This window comes from Oreochromis aureus, linkage group 11 (genome assembly GCF_013358895.1).
Source record: "Oreochromis aureus strain Israel breed Guangdong linkage group 11, ZZ_aureus, whole genome shotgun sequence".
NCBI lineage: Eukaryota > Metazoa > Chordata > Actinopteri > Cichliformes > Cichlidae > Oreochromis > Oreochromis aureus.
Window position 1 is genome coordinate 36,605,999 of NC_052952.1, and position 18,338 is coordinate 36,624,336.

An 18,338-nucleotide genomic window follows, 5' to 3' on the forward strand; every position below is an offset into this window, starting at 1 on the left:
TTTTCTGATTTAATTCTTTTGATTTTGTTTTCAGTTTGAGCTGTAATATTATGTTTTTAATACTTTTACACTCAGTTAAAAAGTAATCCCACCATATTTATTGACATTATTACAGAAACTCTGACAGATTATTTCCTCTTACCTTTGAGTCCTGAGCTGCTCTCTGACAGCCTCTGCACCAGATCAGTTCTCTGCATGTCTGTTAAAACCTCCCTGATCACCTCCACAGACTGATGACCACATTTATCAACCATCACACTCACTATTTCGCTTCTGTTAGTTTCCATGTCGCTTTGTGGAAGACTTTTCTGAAAACAAGTGAACTGCAGGAACAACATGAACTCCTTGAGATCCTGATCACTCAAATCTTCCAGTGTTTCTAGAAGCAGATCTGTAACAGCTGCCATTGTTGCAACCTGGAAAATTCAAAGCAAACATTCATAAAGAAAAAATGTTTCCTCACTGAGAAAATTACAGATTTATGTTTTTGTAGCTGTTTTAAAGTTTGAATGTTTTGAGCGACTTCTTTTATTATTTTATTTATTAAGATGTATTTATGTAAACACACTTTTTAATAATGTTTGGTTTTAAATCTAAATACATTTCTGTGACAACTGTTTAATCTAAATGATGAAATTATGATTTTCAAACTGCATCTTATTGAATCAAAGCTGAACTCTGCAGAGTCAGACAGATGAGACGTTACTCACTTTATGGATCAGTGCAGACAGATGTTCATCCAGATGTTTGTCTGAAAAAAGAGAAAATAAAAGAAATAGAAATAAGTGTTTGATAAAAGCTAATCGAGCTTTAAAAACATATAAAAAGATCAACAAAAAATTACATTTAAACCTGCTGAACATCATTTTTTGCCCCTCGTCAACAATGCTCTCTTTTCTCTGTAAATCTGAATGTTTCTAATATGAACTGAAGCAGAAACACTTTAAGAACCACTTTTATCATTTTAACGTTTTTCTTTATTATCTTACTTTGAGCTTCTGAGCTGCTGTCTGTCAGCCTCTGAGCCAGATCAGTCCTCTTCATCTCCTTTAAAACCTTCATGGTCTTCGTCACTGACTGTCGGCCAAAAGTCCTCACCATGAAAAACACCACGTCCTGCACGTCCTGCAGGTCTGACATCTTAGACAGAATCATTGGGATCAGTGAGCCACGTTTTCTTCTCAGGATCTCGATAAAGTCTTTGAGCTCCCTGTCTCTCAGATCAGCCAGTGTTTCCAAAAGCAGCTCAATAAGAGACTCCATCATTTTTACCTGGTAAGAACAGAGGTCACATGACAGCGATGCACAATTCAAATTTCTCTTTGATCTTTAGATAACAGAACATTGACATTGTGGTAAAAATAAATTTATGGTTGAATTCAATTCTTTGTAAAAACCTTAAAAGATGACCTTTGATCTTCAGACATAAAGCTGCGTTTTTTTGTGGTCAGGATATTAAACCACTTATGTCAAACAAGATATTTACGACCCCCAATAAAACGATTTATGACCTAGGAAGTAATAAAGGAAGTAATAAAAGTTGTTGGTACTCATAAAAATATATTATTAATAAAATTATGATATTAATAAAAATATCATATGATTAAAATTCCATATTTTCAATAATTCAAAAAAAATTTGATCATTAAAAGATCGATTTTTTTCTAATAACAGAGTGACCTAAAATGCCATCTCTTCGTGGGCCCCTGTGCGTGCGAAAATCTGTTAACCCATAGTTAAGTCCTTAGTTAAACCCGTGCTTTTGTAACAGCAGTAACAGTTTAATCCGAACTAGGAAATTCAGAATCAAAGTCTGAGTCACAAACTCTCACGGTCCCCCCCCCTGACCTGGGGCAGACTGACATGTAAAGCGCTTTGGGGTCCTTAGGAACTAGTAAAGCGCTATACAAATACAGGCCATTTACCATTTACTTACAGAAGCGAGGCTGCCATATCGCGCCATCGGCCCCTCTGGCCAACACCAGTAGGCGGTAGGGTACAGTATCTTGACCAAGGACACAACAACCAGGACAGAGAGCAGGGGGATCGAACCGGCAACCTTAAGGTTACAGATGAGCTTCCCAACCCCCTGAGCCACGGTTGCCCCCAAAATAAAAGTATATTTACAGTGGCCCCTAGAAACAAAGCGCATACAAACGCCGAAGCACGTACAAACTCCAAAAGACAACAGAAGTGCTCCAGGATGCTAGGGGGCAGTGTTGAGCTTTTGTTACCTAGTGGCTACACAAGCCAGGAAGTACCAACGACCAGATTTGGTGTGTGGTAGTAACAGGAAAATTAATTTTTTTTTAAATTATTTGAATATATATGAGTGCTTGTGTATAAATACACAAACAATACACATATGCTTTCAATTGTGTAAGTGATCTAGATAGCTCTGTTTTAGAAGTTCAGTTAACGCTAGCAATGTGTTTTGGAGTTTGTACGCACTTTTCAAGTTTATACGTGCTTTGTCTCTAGGGGCCATCGTATATATTTATATGTAAACATATATAAATAAAAACACTTTTTTTGTACATTAGTAATTCCTTTTGTGCATAATTTTATATTGTTGTTGATAATAAATTAAGTAAAGCAACAAAACAACCCGAAGAGAACTAAAAGACGCTGAGCATAATAACAAAGACAGATTTCGCAGCTGCTCTGTTCCCAACTTCTACTGCGTGACTGACAGCCTGGAGTTTGAAATCCTCTTCGTAACCATGTCTCTTACAGGTGCCATTTATGGTCCTTATACAGGGAGTGCAGAATTATTAGGCAAGTTGTATTTTTGAGGAATAATTTTATTATTGAACAACAACCATGTTCTCAATGAACCCAAAAACTCATTAATATCAAAGCTGAATGTTTTTGGAAGTAGTTTTAGTTTGTTTTTAGTTTTAGCTATTTTAGGGGATATCTGTGTGTGCAGGTGACTATTACTGTGCATAATTATTAGGCAACTTAACAAAAACAAATATATACCCATTTCAATGATTTATTTTACCAGTGAAACCAATATAACATCTCCACATTCACAAATATACATTTCTGACATTCAAAACAAAACAAAACAAATCAGTGACCAATATAGCCACCTTTCTTTGCAAGGACACTCAAAAGCCTGCCATCCATGGATTCTGTCAGTGTTTTGATCTGTTCACCATCAACATTGCGTGCAGCAGCAACCACAGCCTCCCAGACACTGTTCAGAGAGGTGTACTGTTTTCCCTCCTTGTAAATCTCACATTTGATGATGGACCACAGGTTCTCAATGGGGTTCAGATCAGGTGAACAAGGAGGCCATGTCATTAGTTTTTCTTCTTTTATACCCTTTCTTGCCAGCCACGCTGTGGAGTACTTGGACGCGTGTGATGGAGCATTGTCCTGCATGAAAATCATGTTTTTCTTGAAGGATGCAGACTTCTTCCTGTACCACTGCTTGAAGAAGGTGTCTTCCAGAAACTGGCAGTAGGACTGGGAGTTGAGCTTGACGCCATCCTCAACCCGAAAAGGCCCCACAAGCTCATCTTTGATGATACCAGCCCTAACCAGTACTCCACCTCCACCTTGCTGGCGTCTGAGTGGGACTGGAGCTCTCTGCCCTTTACCAATCCAGCCACGGGCCCATCCATCTGGCCCATCAAGACTCACTCTCATTTCATCAGTCCATAAAACCTTAGAAAAATCAGTCTTGAAATATTTCTTGGCCCAGTCTTGACGTTTCAGCTTGTGTGTCTTGTTCAGTGGTGGTGGTCTTTCAGCCTTTCTTACCTTGGCCATGTCTCTGAGTATTGCACACCTTGTGCTTTTGGGCACTCCAGTGATGTTGCAGCTCTGAAATATGGCCAAACTGGTGGCAAGTGGCATCTTGGCAGCTGCACGCTTGACTTTTCTCAGTTCATGGGCAGTTATTTTGCGCCTTGGTTTTTCCACACGCTTCTTGCGACCCTGTTGACTATTTTGAATGAAACGCTTGATTGTTCGATGATCACGCTTCAGAAGCTTTGCAATTTTAAGACTGCTGCATCCCTCTGCAAGATATCTCACTATTTTTGACTTTTCTGAGCCTGTCGAGTCCTTCTTTTGACCCATTTTGCCAAAGGAAAGGAAGTTGCCTAATAATTATGCACACCCGATGTAGGGTGTTGATGTCATTAGACCACACCCCTTCTCATTACAGAGATGCACATCACCTAATATGCTTAATTGGTAGTAGGCTTTCGAGCCTATACAGCTTGGAGTAAGACAACATGCATGAAGAGGATGATGTGGACAAAATACTCATTTGCCTGATAATTCTGCACTCCCTGTATTTGGTTTTTGTTAAGTTGCCTAATAATTATGCACAGTAATAGTCACCTGCACACACAGATATCCCCCTAAAATAGCTAAAACTAAAAACAAACTAAAAACTACTTCCAAAAACATTCAGCTTTGATATTAATGAGTTTTTTGGGTTCATTGGGAACATGGTTGTTGTTCAATAATAAAATTATTCCTCAAAAATACAACTTGCCTAATAATTCTGCACTCCCTGCACTTATTTTAGAGTAATGTGCATCAGTTGTAATGTCATTTAAATTTCCAAACTGCCCTTTTCTCCAGTCAGGGTTATGGTGAAATTTAACTTGTTCTTTTGTGTAATTGCACATGGCCCATCACAGGACCCCTTATTAAGCTGTATAGCATAAGTTTCCAATTCACTTTTGTCAGAAAAACTTCACAATATGAGAAGTTACAGCATAGTTTCTCCAAATGTGTGCTTCTTTTTCAGTCAGCGTGCTTTTAGATCTACATAATCTACATTAGCTCATGTAGTAAAAGTACAATCAGTAAGTGTACTTAATCTTTTAGATTCCGAGTGACTCTTGCTTAGATCATGCAAACTGTTTCATGGACCTTTTTTTTGTATAATGCATCAAACCTGTTCAAATCAGTTTATTTTCAATTTATCTGAACTAATCTAAAGACAAGCAACTCGTCTTTAGCTTCTGTGATGCATTTACTTCTCACACCTTAAACTAGATGTTACTCTTGTCAAACTTAACATGTCTCATGTTACCATCTTGTATTCCTAAAACCCAGCCTCAGTCTATGTCCTGCAGACTCTCAGGTGGAAACACCATTGATCTAGATATTCACAAACTTCATCAGGACATCTTTAACGTCTTAAGTTTTTGTTGTTTTTGTTTTACATAAAAAACTTGAAATTTTCAAATAAAAGCAAAGTGACATGCAAGGATATTTTCCTTTAGTGATCTTGCTTTAGCAATCTCACATACTAATTATTCTGGGATTTTTTATGGTCAAACTATGTGATTTTCCAAATGTGTGTGGATTAAAATGACCATTCTCCGATGATCCAAATGTTGTGACCAAGAATCATTCAGGATTAACAACACAAACTGTTTCGATAGCATTAACAGTGTTGTCTTATAGTTCTCACACGTAACCATTAGTTTTACAAACACATTCTTCTTCATCTCTGTTTACGTGGTTTTTATGAAACTGACTTTCAATAGTACAACTAGAGTCGAACTTTTCTTTGCTCTCCAGTATAAACGCAATAAGGCTTTAGTGGGATCGTGAGAGTTTGTGACTCAGACTTTGATTCTGAATTTCCTAGTTCAGATTAAACTGTTACTGCTGTTACAAAAGCACGGGTTTGACTAAGGACTTAACTATGGGTTAACAGATTTTCACACACACACACACACACACACAAACGCACAGGGGCCCACGAACAGATGGCATTTTAAGCCACTCTGTTATTAGAAAAAAATCGATCTTTTAATGATCAAATAATTTTTTGAATTATTGAAAATATGGAATATCATAACTTTAATCATATGATATTTTTATTAATATCATAATTTTATTAATAATATATTTTTATGAGTACCAACAACTTTTATTACTTCCTTTATTACTACCTAGGTCATAAATCATTTCATTGGGGTCATAAATCACTCGTTTGACATAAGGGGTTTAATATCCTCCAGATCTAGACCAGAAAATAACGTCCATGAACATCTGGTGCTCGGTGGGGACTTGCTTGGATTAGTTTTTTATTTCTTGGCTCACTTTTTCCTCTTTTTGAAGGATTTAATTTTCATGAACAGGTTTGTGACTCTGTTTTACTGCCTGACTGTAACTCTGTCAAAGACTGAGCTACAAAAACTGCAGTGAGTCTCCTGATTTTACAAACAGAGGGGAGCTTTAACTGCTCACATCTTTACTGATAAACAGAAAGACTTGAATTTAATCTGCTTTTCAAATGTAAATAAGATTTAATATTTCTATACCAATCATGTATAAAACTCATGTGTACGTGACACAGCTGCAGTTTGAATTTCATGTGTATGATTTCTGTTTAAGAAGAAGATCATTTTCAGTCTTCACTTACTGAATCAAAGCTGAACTGTGTGAAGTCGACTGATGTGACGTTACCAACTCTCTGGCTCAGTGGAGGAAACTGTTTGTCTGAGGAGAAAAAAAAGGAAAAAAAGTTTATGCAGCTTAGATCATACTGCAAAATAGATTTTGAATCTCAAGAGTTTAGTTTTTTCCTGGTTAAATAAACTTTAATGGATAAATAAAATATTAAAGTATCAAAGTATTAAAGTTATTACAGACACTCTAACAGATTATTTTCTCTTACCTTTGAGTCCTGAGCTGCTCTCTGACAGCCTCTGCACCAGATCAGTTCTCTGCATGTCTGTTAAAACCTCCCTGATCACCTCCACAGACTGATGATGAAGTTCATCCACCATCTGATTTACTAGTCCATCTATCCTGTTTGTATACGTCTTTATTTGTGGCAGGCCCGTTTTGAAGCAAGTGAACTGCAGCAACAAATTGAATTCCTCGAGATCCTTTAGATTCAAATGTCTCAGGATTTCCACAAGAATGTTTTGAACAGCTGTCGGTGCTTCTTCCTGAAAAATACAAAGGATTTATTAAGTTACTGTCATTTCACTGTTGGGAGATTTAAAGTTTGATTTCTCTGAACTTCCTCAGTGTCTCTGAAGTAGACATGTAGAGTATTAGAGCTGCATGATTATTGGAAAAATCAAAATCAATTATTTTATTAAGTATTAATTTTTGTGACAGAAAGCTGTGCTGTTATGTAAACAGAACCTCCAAAAATTGATTCTGTTCATCTTGACGTAGCGTTTACAGTGGGAGAAATGTTTCGTCACTCATCCTTTCTTTTTTTTTCTTCTTTGTTGCCTGTCCCGTTTGGCTCTTTTGCCATCAGAATTATTGTCAAAAGGCAAAGAAAGATCCCAAAGGATTTACTTTACCAAATGGACCATCCCAGCCTTGCCATAATGGTCTATTTGAGTCGCCTTTTATTGTTTATTTTATTTTAACTTGCTAAATACGGGACAAACTTGACTGAGGATAAAAAAAGGGGAAAGAGGGAAAGAAAAACAGCGGGGAAGAGGGATGTTGATAAAGGGCAAAAAACAAAAACCAACACAATAAGCAGACAAAAAAATACATATATCAATCACCTGGATCACCTGTTGAGAAAGAAAAAAGAGAAAACAAGCAGACGAAAAAGAGAGCAATATAATAAACAACATCATTACAATGATCTATGGGAGTATAACAGTAAATACTAAATAGTAAACATTATTTTGCAGCACGTAAGATCGACAGCGCACAGTGTGCTTTGAGGTAGGAGCCAAAAAGGGTGTAGTTTGTGTGTGAGATCACCTGTGTGTACACCTGTGAGCATGAGCACGCTTGTATTTAAAAGGTTCCTTCATGTAATGATCTGCTAGAGCAGACCTTCCCAAAGCCCACCCGACCGCACCACAGAGAAAACTGCACCCACCCCGTCATCCACTCATCTTCCAGACTACACAAGACAATAGACGCCCAGGCTGAGATCTTCCTCTATCTCTCCTGTATCTCCCCCTCAAGCAGAGTGTGTTCCTGAAGAGAGGAGAGCTCCTGCAAGATGTAACAGCCTCCCCCACCACTTGAAGAGCCCCCCAGATGGCTGGATTCACTTCCGGCACCCTGCACCAGGGCTGGGCCCCCATCAACCCCGGCGACACACCAACCAGGACCCAAGCCCCCAAGGCCCAGCCAACTACTCTCCATGCAATTCAATAAGACAAAATTATAAACTAAAATGGGACGCAAACTAGATGAAGTATCTTGGAGTTTACATTCCACAGGATTTTAATAGTTTGCTCACTTTGAACTTTGATAATCTGCTGAACTTAATTCAGGAGGACATACAGTGGCTTGCAAAAGTATTTGGCCCCATTTAACTTTTCCACATTTTGTCACATTACAGCCACAAACATGAATCAATTTTATTGGAATTCCAGGTGAAAGACCAATACAAAGTGGTGTACACGTGAGAAGTGGAACGAAAATCATACATGATTCCAAACATTTTTTACAAATAAATAACTGAAAAGTGGGGTGTGCGTAATTATTCAGCCCCCTGAGTCAATACTTTGTAGAACCACATTTTGCTTCAGTTACAGCTGCCAGTCTTTTAGGGTATAACTCTACCAGCTTTGCACATCTAGAGACTGAAATCTTTGCCCATTCTTCTTTGCAAAACAGCTCCAGCTCAGTCAGATTAGATAGACAGCTTTTGTGAACAGCAGGTTTCAGATCTTGTCACAGATTCTCGATTGGATTTAGACACCAGACAGGTCAGGGATAAAGTTATTGAGAAATTTAAAGCAGGCTTAGGCTACTAAAAGATTTCCCAAGCCTTGAACATCCCACGGAGCACTGGTCAAGCCATCATTCAGAAATGGAAGGAGTATGGCACAACTGTAAACCTACCAAGACAAGGCCGTCCACCTAAACTCACAGGCCGAACAAGGAGAGCGCCGATCAGAAATGCAGCCAAGAGGCCCATGGTGACTCTGGACGAGCTGCAGAGATCTACAGCTCAGGTGGGGGAATCTGTCCATAGGACAACTATTAGTCCTGCACTGCACAAAGTTGGCCTTTATGGAAGAGTGGCAAGAAGAAAGCCATTGTTAACAGAAAACCATAAGAAGTCCCGTTTGCAGTTTGCCACAAGCCATGTGGGGGACACAGCAAACACGTGGAAGAAGGTGCTCTGGTCAGATGAGACCAAAATGCAAAACGCTATGTGTGGCAGAAAACTAACACTGCACATCACTCTGAACACACCATCCCCACTGTCAAATATGGTGGTGGCAGCATCATGCTCTGGGGGTGCTTCTCTTCAGCAGGGACAGGGAAGCTGGTCAGAGTTGATGGGAAGATGGATGGAGCCAAATACAGGGCAATCTTGGAAGAAAACCTCTTGGAGTCTGCAAAAGACTTGAGACTGGGGCGGAGGTTCACCTTCCAGCAGGACAACCACCCTAAACATAAAGCCAGGGCAACAATGGAATGGTTTAAAACAAAACATATCCATGTGTTAGAATGGCCCAGTCAAAGTCCAGATCTAAATCCAATCCAGAATCTGTGGCAAGATCTGAAAACTGCTGTTCACAAACGCTGTCCATCTAATCTGACTGAGCTGGAGCTGTTTTGCAAAGAAGAACGGGCAAAGATTTCAGTCTGTAGATGTGCAAAGCTGGTAGAGACATACCCTAAAAGACTGGCAGCTGGAATTGCAGCAAAAGGTGGTTCTACAAAGTATTGACTCAGGGGGCTGAATAATTACGCACACCCCACTTTGCAGTTATTTATTTGTAAAAACTGTTTGGAATCATGTATGATTTTCATTCCACTTCTCACATGTACACCACTTTGTATTGGTCTTTCACCTGGAATTCCAATAAAATTGTTTCATGTTTGTGGCTGTAATGTGACAAAAAGTGGGAAAGTTCAAGGGGGGCGAATACTTTCGCAAGCCACTGTATCTCGCTGGTCTTCACTGACTCTGGACTTTAGTACAAGAATAGAGATTGTGAAGATGAATCTGTTGCCCAGATTCTTATATCTCTTTATGACTCTTCCCATTAAAATCCCAGATGTTCAATTCAACGCCTGGGACAAGTTAATATCACGCTTTATATGGGCACGAGCTAGACCAAGGATAAAATTCAAAACCCTTCCAATTGATAGAGATCATGGCGGACTGGCCCTCCCTAACTTATTGGAATATTACTTGGCAGCACATCTGAGAAATGTGTCTGTTTGTGGAAGGGGGCACCTTTAAATCATTTTTAAAAATTGAAAACAGAATTTAATCTGGAAAATACGGATCTGTCAGATAACTGCAGGTGCGTCATTTTTTCAATACAGAAATAAAGGGAGCCTCCTCCCCAGAAACTGATCTTATCAAATTTTTACAAATGCCTACAAATGTCTGCCCACCAACACCGTGACAAATCTCTACAAAAACAAAATGGCAACAACACACTATATGTGAAGCCGAGTTGAAAATTGGATCACCAGAGGGTGATTGGCTCTCAGTGTGTACCACACAACAAACATCAACTAGCTCTAAAAGGTGGAGGGAATCCGAGTGGAAAACTAATTAGATTCTTTATTACCCCACATATTACTAACAAATTTCAAGGGGACCAGCAACAATGTTGGAAACAGTGTGGCCACCCGAACGCCAATCACTAAGGATCCCAAGATCTTCTTACTGGGTTTGCTAAATGGCATAAATATAAGGAAAGGCTTGAAGATTCTGTCACTTAATTTTGCTTATCTCTCTATTTGTATGATGCCTGGAACAGTGCCCGATTTTGTTCCTCTTTTAATTTTGTTGTTGTTTTTTGTTTGTTTGTTTTTGTTTGTTTTTTGTCATACGCCTGTCACAATGAAAATTCAAATCAAAAAGTTTCCCAAAAAAATGTGACATTTGTACTTGCAATGTTTTTATGTGCACTCAAATTTTTATAGTGGCACAAAAATAACGCAATAGTTTTCGAAGGCTTGTATAAGATCTACATAGGGTTGCCAACCGTCCCTTGAAAAACAGAATCGTCCCGTATTTAAAAAAAAAAAAAAAAAAAAAAAAAAAATAGTACACGTCCCGTATGGAGTTGAAAAGGGACACACTTTGTCCCGTAATACAGTGAGAATCAAAAGCAGTCTATAAATGTTAATGGAATTAACGCTTTGTTTGAAAACATAATTCCCAGCCCCTCTCCTGCTCTGAGACCAATGACCTGACAGCACACTTGTCACAGTCTGGCGGGGGCAGACTGTATGAATTGCAAAAAGGACTCAAAATGCAGACTCCAAGGAACAGGGAGCGAAACGTGAAAGTTAACAAAAAGCGAGCCGTTTAATGAGGCTGGTAAAAGGTACAAACAAAAAGGCAAGGTAAACTGAAGCAAAAATAACACAAACCCAAACTGGGAAATCTAACAAACAATAAGAAAAACCTAGGTAAGAAACTTGGACTCATAGCATGGCATGGCATGGCATGGAAAACATGGCGTGGACAACAGACGACCTGACAAAGAATGAACAGAAACACACAGACTAAATAGACAAGGGTGATTAGGGGAAGTGGAAACACATGGGGAAACAGCTGACACTAATCTGACATAACGAGACAAACGGGAAGCAAAGTTGACTACACTGACATAGGACACAGACCTTCAAAATAAAACAGGAAACATGAGACATAGACAAGACAATATAACCTTGACACAACATAAGACACGCAGCATGAAACACATAGGGTGAGGGAAACTTAAATACAGGGGGAGAAAACACAAGGAGTCTAATAACCAAATGAGCTTCACTAATCTAATGAACTAAACATAAACAACATCCAAATAAACTAAAACTTAAAACGCTGGGTCAACAGACCCAGGAACGTGACAACACTTACGCACGAGTATGACAATTCAGATGACCCCTTATCTCATTGGTAGAGGAAAGGTCACTTGCAGAGAAAATACCGGAAGACAATAGACGACCACAACAAGAAGCATGGCCAACAGGGAAACGACACTGCGGTGCAAGTCTCAGACGCCAGTACACCTTCGACCAGCAATGTTTGTACCCCTCCGAGAAAGAAAAAAAAGGCTGCATAAGTGCAGGGAGGAATGGGAAAAGGAAAACACCTGGCTAGAAAAAGTGTGCGATAACACCTATAAAGCACACTGCACTGTGTGCCGGCGCACTTTTTCCATAGGCCATGGTGGACTGACTGACCTCAAGCAGCATGCTTTTAGTGGTGGGCACATAAAGAACATGAGGGGTGTGAAAGCTCGGGGAACCCTTAACCAATTTGTTGTCCAGCAGGCCACAGTAGAAGCAGATATGGTATGGAAACATTGTTTTGTTTTTTAAACCCTCTGGTTAAGGTTAATGTGGGCATGTGCAGTGTATATCAGCGCTATGTGGCCAGAAGTGTGATAATATAATTTATTTTGTGTAATAAACAACTGCAAGGATAAATGATTACAACAAATAGATGACTAATACATAAAAGTAATACATAGATGAAAAATGACGATGAGTTAAGATGCGTAGTCATGGGAACAAGCGTGTTTACAAACGGGAGCAGCTGATTAGCATTAGAAAAGCTGAAATAATACCTCAACTGAAGCTAATTGCACTAAATGCACTATATGTGCACTGTTACAATGTTACAATGTTTTTCTATCTATTGTTTTCTATAAATTTATATAATTTTAAGTTAAGCAGGACAGAGTTGTTTTAAAGAAAGATTTACTTATATTCTCAAAAGTTAAGCATGACAGGCTTCTGTTTAAGAAAGAGACCTGTTTTATTGTGTTAATGTTGTCATTTTGCGCTACAAATAGCTAAATGATCATTTGTTTCCCATGTGTTCATCACAAAAAATATGCATCTACTTAAATCAACTTAAAGTCAAATGGTTAAAAAAATTAATTTCACATACAAAAAAAAAGAGCTAAAAAATTCACCACACTTGGAAGGGTGGAGACAATCGAGTCACCCAGCCCTGGCCACGAGGTGTCCCTTATTAATTTTTCAGGGAGTTGGCAACCCTAGATCCACATAGCCTCACACCGTTTGCTCATTTTAGCTTCCTCCCTCTGCAGCCATGCAGTAACATCTTCCATGCTGGAAATGCGTGAGTCCGCCTCAGTCACCCGTTCTTGCACGTCCGTGACTGCAGCTGGTAATTCCATCAGTTTAGTCTTAATCGAAGTGATCTCACTAGCGACAGTCTGCAGCGTGCTTCCAATTTTTAAAACTTCATTCAGCACATTGTCTGCATATGAAAATTCATGGCCTCATTGTTCCGCTTGGCCTTGTTGTTCACCACCATCTTTCAAACTGATGCAGGCACCGGGTTTCTCCCTGTTTTGCTTCGGAGCCATGGTAGTCTTGGGCTAGTTCTCTTTACAAAGGCGACAGCAACACCTTACACGGCTTATGTTAAAAAGGGCCAAGATATAAGCTACGAATTTGGAATATTCATTACATTCTTGCTTGCAGCACCCACGTGACTCCTCGAAACTGATTGTCCTCATATTGAAGTGGCGACCCAGTAGGACCATTCTATTTCCCTCTTTTCACCCCTTTTGTCGTCTTTGGATTACGGACATATTTTTCCCCTACATGAAACTGGACCCCAAAGAGGAATTCCTGAGGCACTGAACTTTGAAAGAAACTTTAAAAGGACCAAAAGGACTCTTGACGAAAGACTCTTGCAATTATACTAATTAATTCAATAATTAATTGTGGTGGATTTATTTATGTTGTGTTCTGTATTTATTATTTTATTAAATATATTTTTGGTTTTTCTTAACAAAACTTTGCAGTCTCTGGTTTCATCATTCACACCATCTGGGCTCCATAAAGAACTTTTCTTGTGAGCGTCAGTCAGTTAAACTCACCCATTGCAATAAAACTAGCCCTTATATAAACTTGCGTTACACGAATCTATTTTCTTTCCAGTTCACTATAGTTTATTTGCTGTTTTGCTAAACCTATTCTCTGTTCACTCAGTTGGTTATTCATGGACTTTTAATTTTAGAACTCTCCTCTGCGAGGAGATGGCGAGCCATCCCAGACCCTAGAATTCGTCTGTCTGGTGGTCTTTGTGCTTAAGAGCTGCTAGGTTACTCTTCCTACACGTGCCCCACACAAAATCGCTGCCATCCTATCAAATGAGAGGGATCGATATGTCACAATTCTGCCCACCTGTGTCATTGTTGGAGTATTTCATTGTGTCCTTTCACAGTACAATGTGCACACTGTGAGTCAGCCTGAAGAGTCTGCATCCAAAGGGATAACCTTTAACTTTGGGGATTCTCCCATATCTCCAGAATGGAAAGACTATCACTGAGCAGTTAAATGAAATATCAGAGGTTTTTGCACACCATGACCTAGATTTGGGATGTACTGACAAAGTGAAGCATCACACCAAACTTCATGATGAGAATCCATTCAAACACTGGGCTAGGCCCATACACCGGCAGGACATAGATGCAGTGAAGAAACACCTGCTGGATCTTTTTGCTGCAGGTGTAATAAAAGAGTCTCAGTATCCTTTCTCTTCTCCAATTGTGGTGGTATGCAAGAGAAATGGTCAGGTTCGGCTGTGCATAGGTTATCGCAACCTCAACCTGCAAACTATAAAGGATGTTTATGCATTCCCCAAACTGGAAGAGACTTTTTCAGCGGGGATCGAGGTGGTTCACTGTTCTGGATTTGAAATCTGGTTATTACCAGATTGAGGTCGACGAGGAAGACAAACCTAAAACAGTCTTTGTAATCCCATTCGGGTTCTGGGAGTTTAACAGGATGCCCCAGAGGCTAGTAGAAAAGTGTGTTGGTGACATGAGATTGCAAGAGGTATTAGATCACTTGATCAGTTTTTCTAGAATACTAGAGGAGCACGAAGATTGGCTAATGCCAGTGTTGACTAGATTTAAGGAGTATGGACTTAAATTGTCACCTGAAAAATGTAAATTGGCTCAGACAATTGTCTGTCACTTTGTCTGACATAATGGGACACATCATGTCAGACAAAGGAGTAGCGACAAATCTGGATAAGACTGAGGCTATTCAGATATTTGAGACCGCTTAATGAGCTAACCTGTGGTTATCCGCCAGTTTGGAAAGGACAAAAGGTCAAGTACAAATCTGATACATACTTAGACCCCACATAGCCATTTGAGCGTCGATGGACACCTGACTGCCAGAAAGCTTTCGAAACAGTCATAGACAAATTTACCTGAGTACCTATTCTCAGATTTGCTGACACAAAGCAGCCCTACATACTGCATACAGATGCCAGTGCTACTGGTTTGGTGCAGCGTTATACCAAGAGCAGGACAGTCAGCTTAAAGCTATTGCTTTTGCAAGTGAAGGGTTGTCACAAAGTGAGTCCAAATATCCAGCCCATAAACTTGAGTTCCTTGCTTTAAAATGGTCTGTCACTGAAAAGTTTCATGACTACCTCTATGGGAGTGAGTTTACTGTCATTACAGATAGTAATCCTCTTCCATATATATTGACAAATGCTGTTACTGCCTCTGGCCTCAGGTGGCCCCGCCTTCCTCTATGGAAATCAAAGTGTTCCAGGACTCACGGGGGATTGGCTGGCCCGGACCTATGCCCGCCCCAACTTCATGCAGATCAGAGTGTGCCAGACCACTCACACCATTGGCTGCTGCAGGAGCCTTGAGTACGATAGGCCAATGACACAGCTGCCTGCAATTACCTGAGAATATAAAAGGCTGAGGATCCTTCATTCGGAGGGGGACTTGTTGATGCGAACAGACTGTGTAGACTGTCCCTCCTGCCTCTGCCTCTGCCTCTGCCTCCATTTGAGCCTTTGTTTTTGAGTTGCCTCCTGCGAGACGTTTATATGAGTAGTGTTGTTTGAGATGTTTGTTATGTTTTGTTTTTTTTAAATCACTCTATTGCCTAGTGAGTTGTTTCACTAACGGTTTTCAGTTGTGTTAATAAACCTTATGTTTTTCTTCTTATCTAACCCCCTGGTCTCTGGGCTCATTTATGTTACGTCCTCTGTCGCCTAGGAGAGCCGGGTCGTAACAATGCAAAATTAGAAGCCACCAGTTACAGATGGCTGGCAGCCTTTTCTGTTATGGTCCTGGGTCGGTGACCCAGTGTTTTTGGTTTTTGTACTTTTACTTTTGATGTCATAATGGTTTGTGACTGCTTGTGTTTTGGGTTTTCTGTCCTAGTGTTCTAGCTCCCTAGTTTCGTGGTACATCCTGAGTTCTGATTTTTAGGTTTTGTTATTTGACCTCCCAGTGTTAATTCTGTGGTCCCTCTGTTCTGTGTCATCCCTACCTGTGTACCCCCTCTAGTGTAGTCAGGTCTTTGTGTAAAGCACGCGTCTCCGAGTCTGTGTCTTCGCATGTGTTTTGAGTTTCCTGCTTTATTGTGAAAGTCTGTGTCTTATGCCAGTGTGTTCAGTTTGCATATCCCCTGTCTCGTCTTGTCAATCACAATCAGCTGTGCCTCCCTCCTGTGTGTAGTTTCCTCGTTCCCTTCTGTGTATTTATAGTGCGTGTTCACTCATGTTAGTTGCTAGTCCGTCTGTGTTTCTTCCCTGCGTGTTTCTCCCAGAGTCATCCATTCAGGTTCGTTTTGTTAGTCATTCCCAGTTTAGGTCACCTTGAGGTTTTGCTTTGCTCGCCGTATTTCTGCTTGTGCCACCTGTGTTAAAAAAAACTCGCTCACTTCCAAGCCAGTGCCTGCGTCTGGATCCTGTCTCACACTCATCACACGTCTGCCCCCGCAGCCGCGACACTTTCTAACTATTCTTTTAAGCTCCAGTACAGATCTTGCAAGCAGAACCGGGATGCAGATGGGTTGTCTAGACCAGCGGTCCCCAACCTTTTTTGCGCCACGGACAAGTTTATGCCTGACAATATTTTCACGGACCGGCCTTTAAGGTGTCGCGGATGAATACAACAAAATAAAACTAGTACCGGTACAGGAAAAAAAGAAGATTTATTCATAACACACGTGAAAAGACCCAGGAAAACTAAGTTAACGATAAAAATGATAACAAAATAACGCTGAAAACCGATAAAAACCCTGAAAACCATACATTCCACACCTGAGCCTCAACTCTCACGGCCCGGTACCAAACGACTCACGGACCGGTACCGGTCCGAGGCCCGGGGGTTGGGGACCGCTGGTGTAGACGACCACACCAACACTTAATGATACTTAGTCTAAAAAAGAACACGAGTGCATTAGTCGCTTCATAGACTCTCACCTGACTAATTCAGAGACCACTGAAGTGGTTAACCAAGATGTCATCCAAGCCATTTGCGAAAGCCAGCTCATTAAAATCCCAAATGACCGCAGTGCAAACGACTGTGGGATCACTCTTGTTGAGTCTTTGGCCATCTCTGTCGATGCCATTCCAGAAAGTTTTATTTCTGAGAATGAGCTAGGATTACCTACTGTTCCATCCTTGTCCCTTACTGATCTCAAGACCCAACAAAGAGCTCATCCAGTTATCAGAAAAGTTATCACGCAGATTGAACTAAGAGAATCGCCTCCTCCTGCAACCCGCAAAGAGCTTCCGCAGCTTTCTCTTCTGTTACGAGAGCTGAGATAATTGGAACTCCACGATGAAATGCTATACAGGAGAAGCAGAATAGTGACCAGGTGACCTGTCAGTTAGTGTTGCCCAAAGAACTCAGACCCTTGTGTGCATAGATTTCATGAGTCTTGAGCCAGATAGCAGTAACATTAAAGACATTTTGGTTATGACCGACCATTACACTAAGTTTGCCGTTGCGATGCACACACCTAATCAGAAAGCTAAGACTGTCGCTTTTTCCTTACTTCCTGCGCCCCCCGTGTGTGGCAGCCTGTTACAGCAACTCCGCTCATTCTGAGGTTCTTTCTTATCTCCTCTTTATTTTCTTGTAATTTTTGTAACTAAAGTCTTAGCAATTAGATTCTGCAATCATGGACTACCATTTTGTGCTAGTCTTGGTTGTCTTTCTCTGTTTTGTTTTGTTTTTTTCACTTTTTTCACCTGTGTTTGGGGACCCAGCGCATGGATCCTTTGTTTACAGTAGGGATCAGCTGTTAACGCTGCATCCCGCAACAGTGCTGCTGGCGGACAGACACAACATTCCCAGCAAGCTGATGAGGAAATACGTGGTTGTAGTGCTAGGAGGGAGCGCTGTCGCCTGAGAAGGAGACTTTATAGACCATCTCTCCCTTCTGTAATCACTGGAAATGTAAGATCGCTGCCCAATAAGATGGAGGAGCTCACATCGCTAACCTGGTCACAGAAGGAGTCCCGGCAATTTAGCATCATGATGCACATTCATTCTTCAGTCTCAGCTGACTGCAGGTTTCCTCAGTTTTATAAACAGTACATTTGCACAATGACTGAAACTAGCACC

At 40.4% G+C, this 18,338-nt stretch overlaps 1 protein-coding gene across 10 annotated transcripts in view; it reads right to left on the reverse strand.

Annotated features, from left to right (window-relative positions):
* The window catches only part of LOC116330579, a 285,981-nt gene that overhangs the window by 255,373 nt on the left and 12,270 nt on the right, over positions 1-18,338 (reverse strand). For all 10 annotated transcript variants that reach the window (XM_039620038.1, XM_039620034.1, XM_039620037.1 and 7 more), the window contains 2 exons: positions 6,665-6,941; positions 6,410-6,486 (listed from right to left, as the gene is read on the reverse strand). In XM_039620038.1, coding sequence (XP_039475972.1) covers positions 6,410-6,486; positions 6,665-6,941 — 354 coding nt within the window. The remainder of the gene's footprint in view (positions 1-6,409; positions 6,487-6,664; positions 6,942-18,338) is intronic.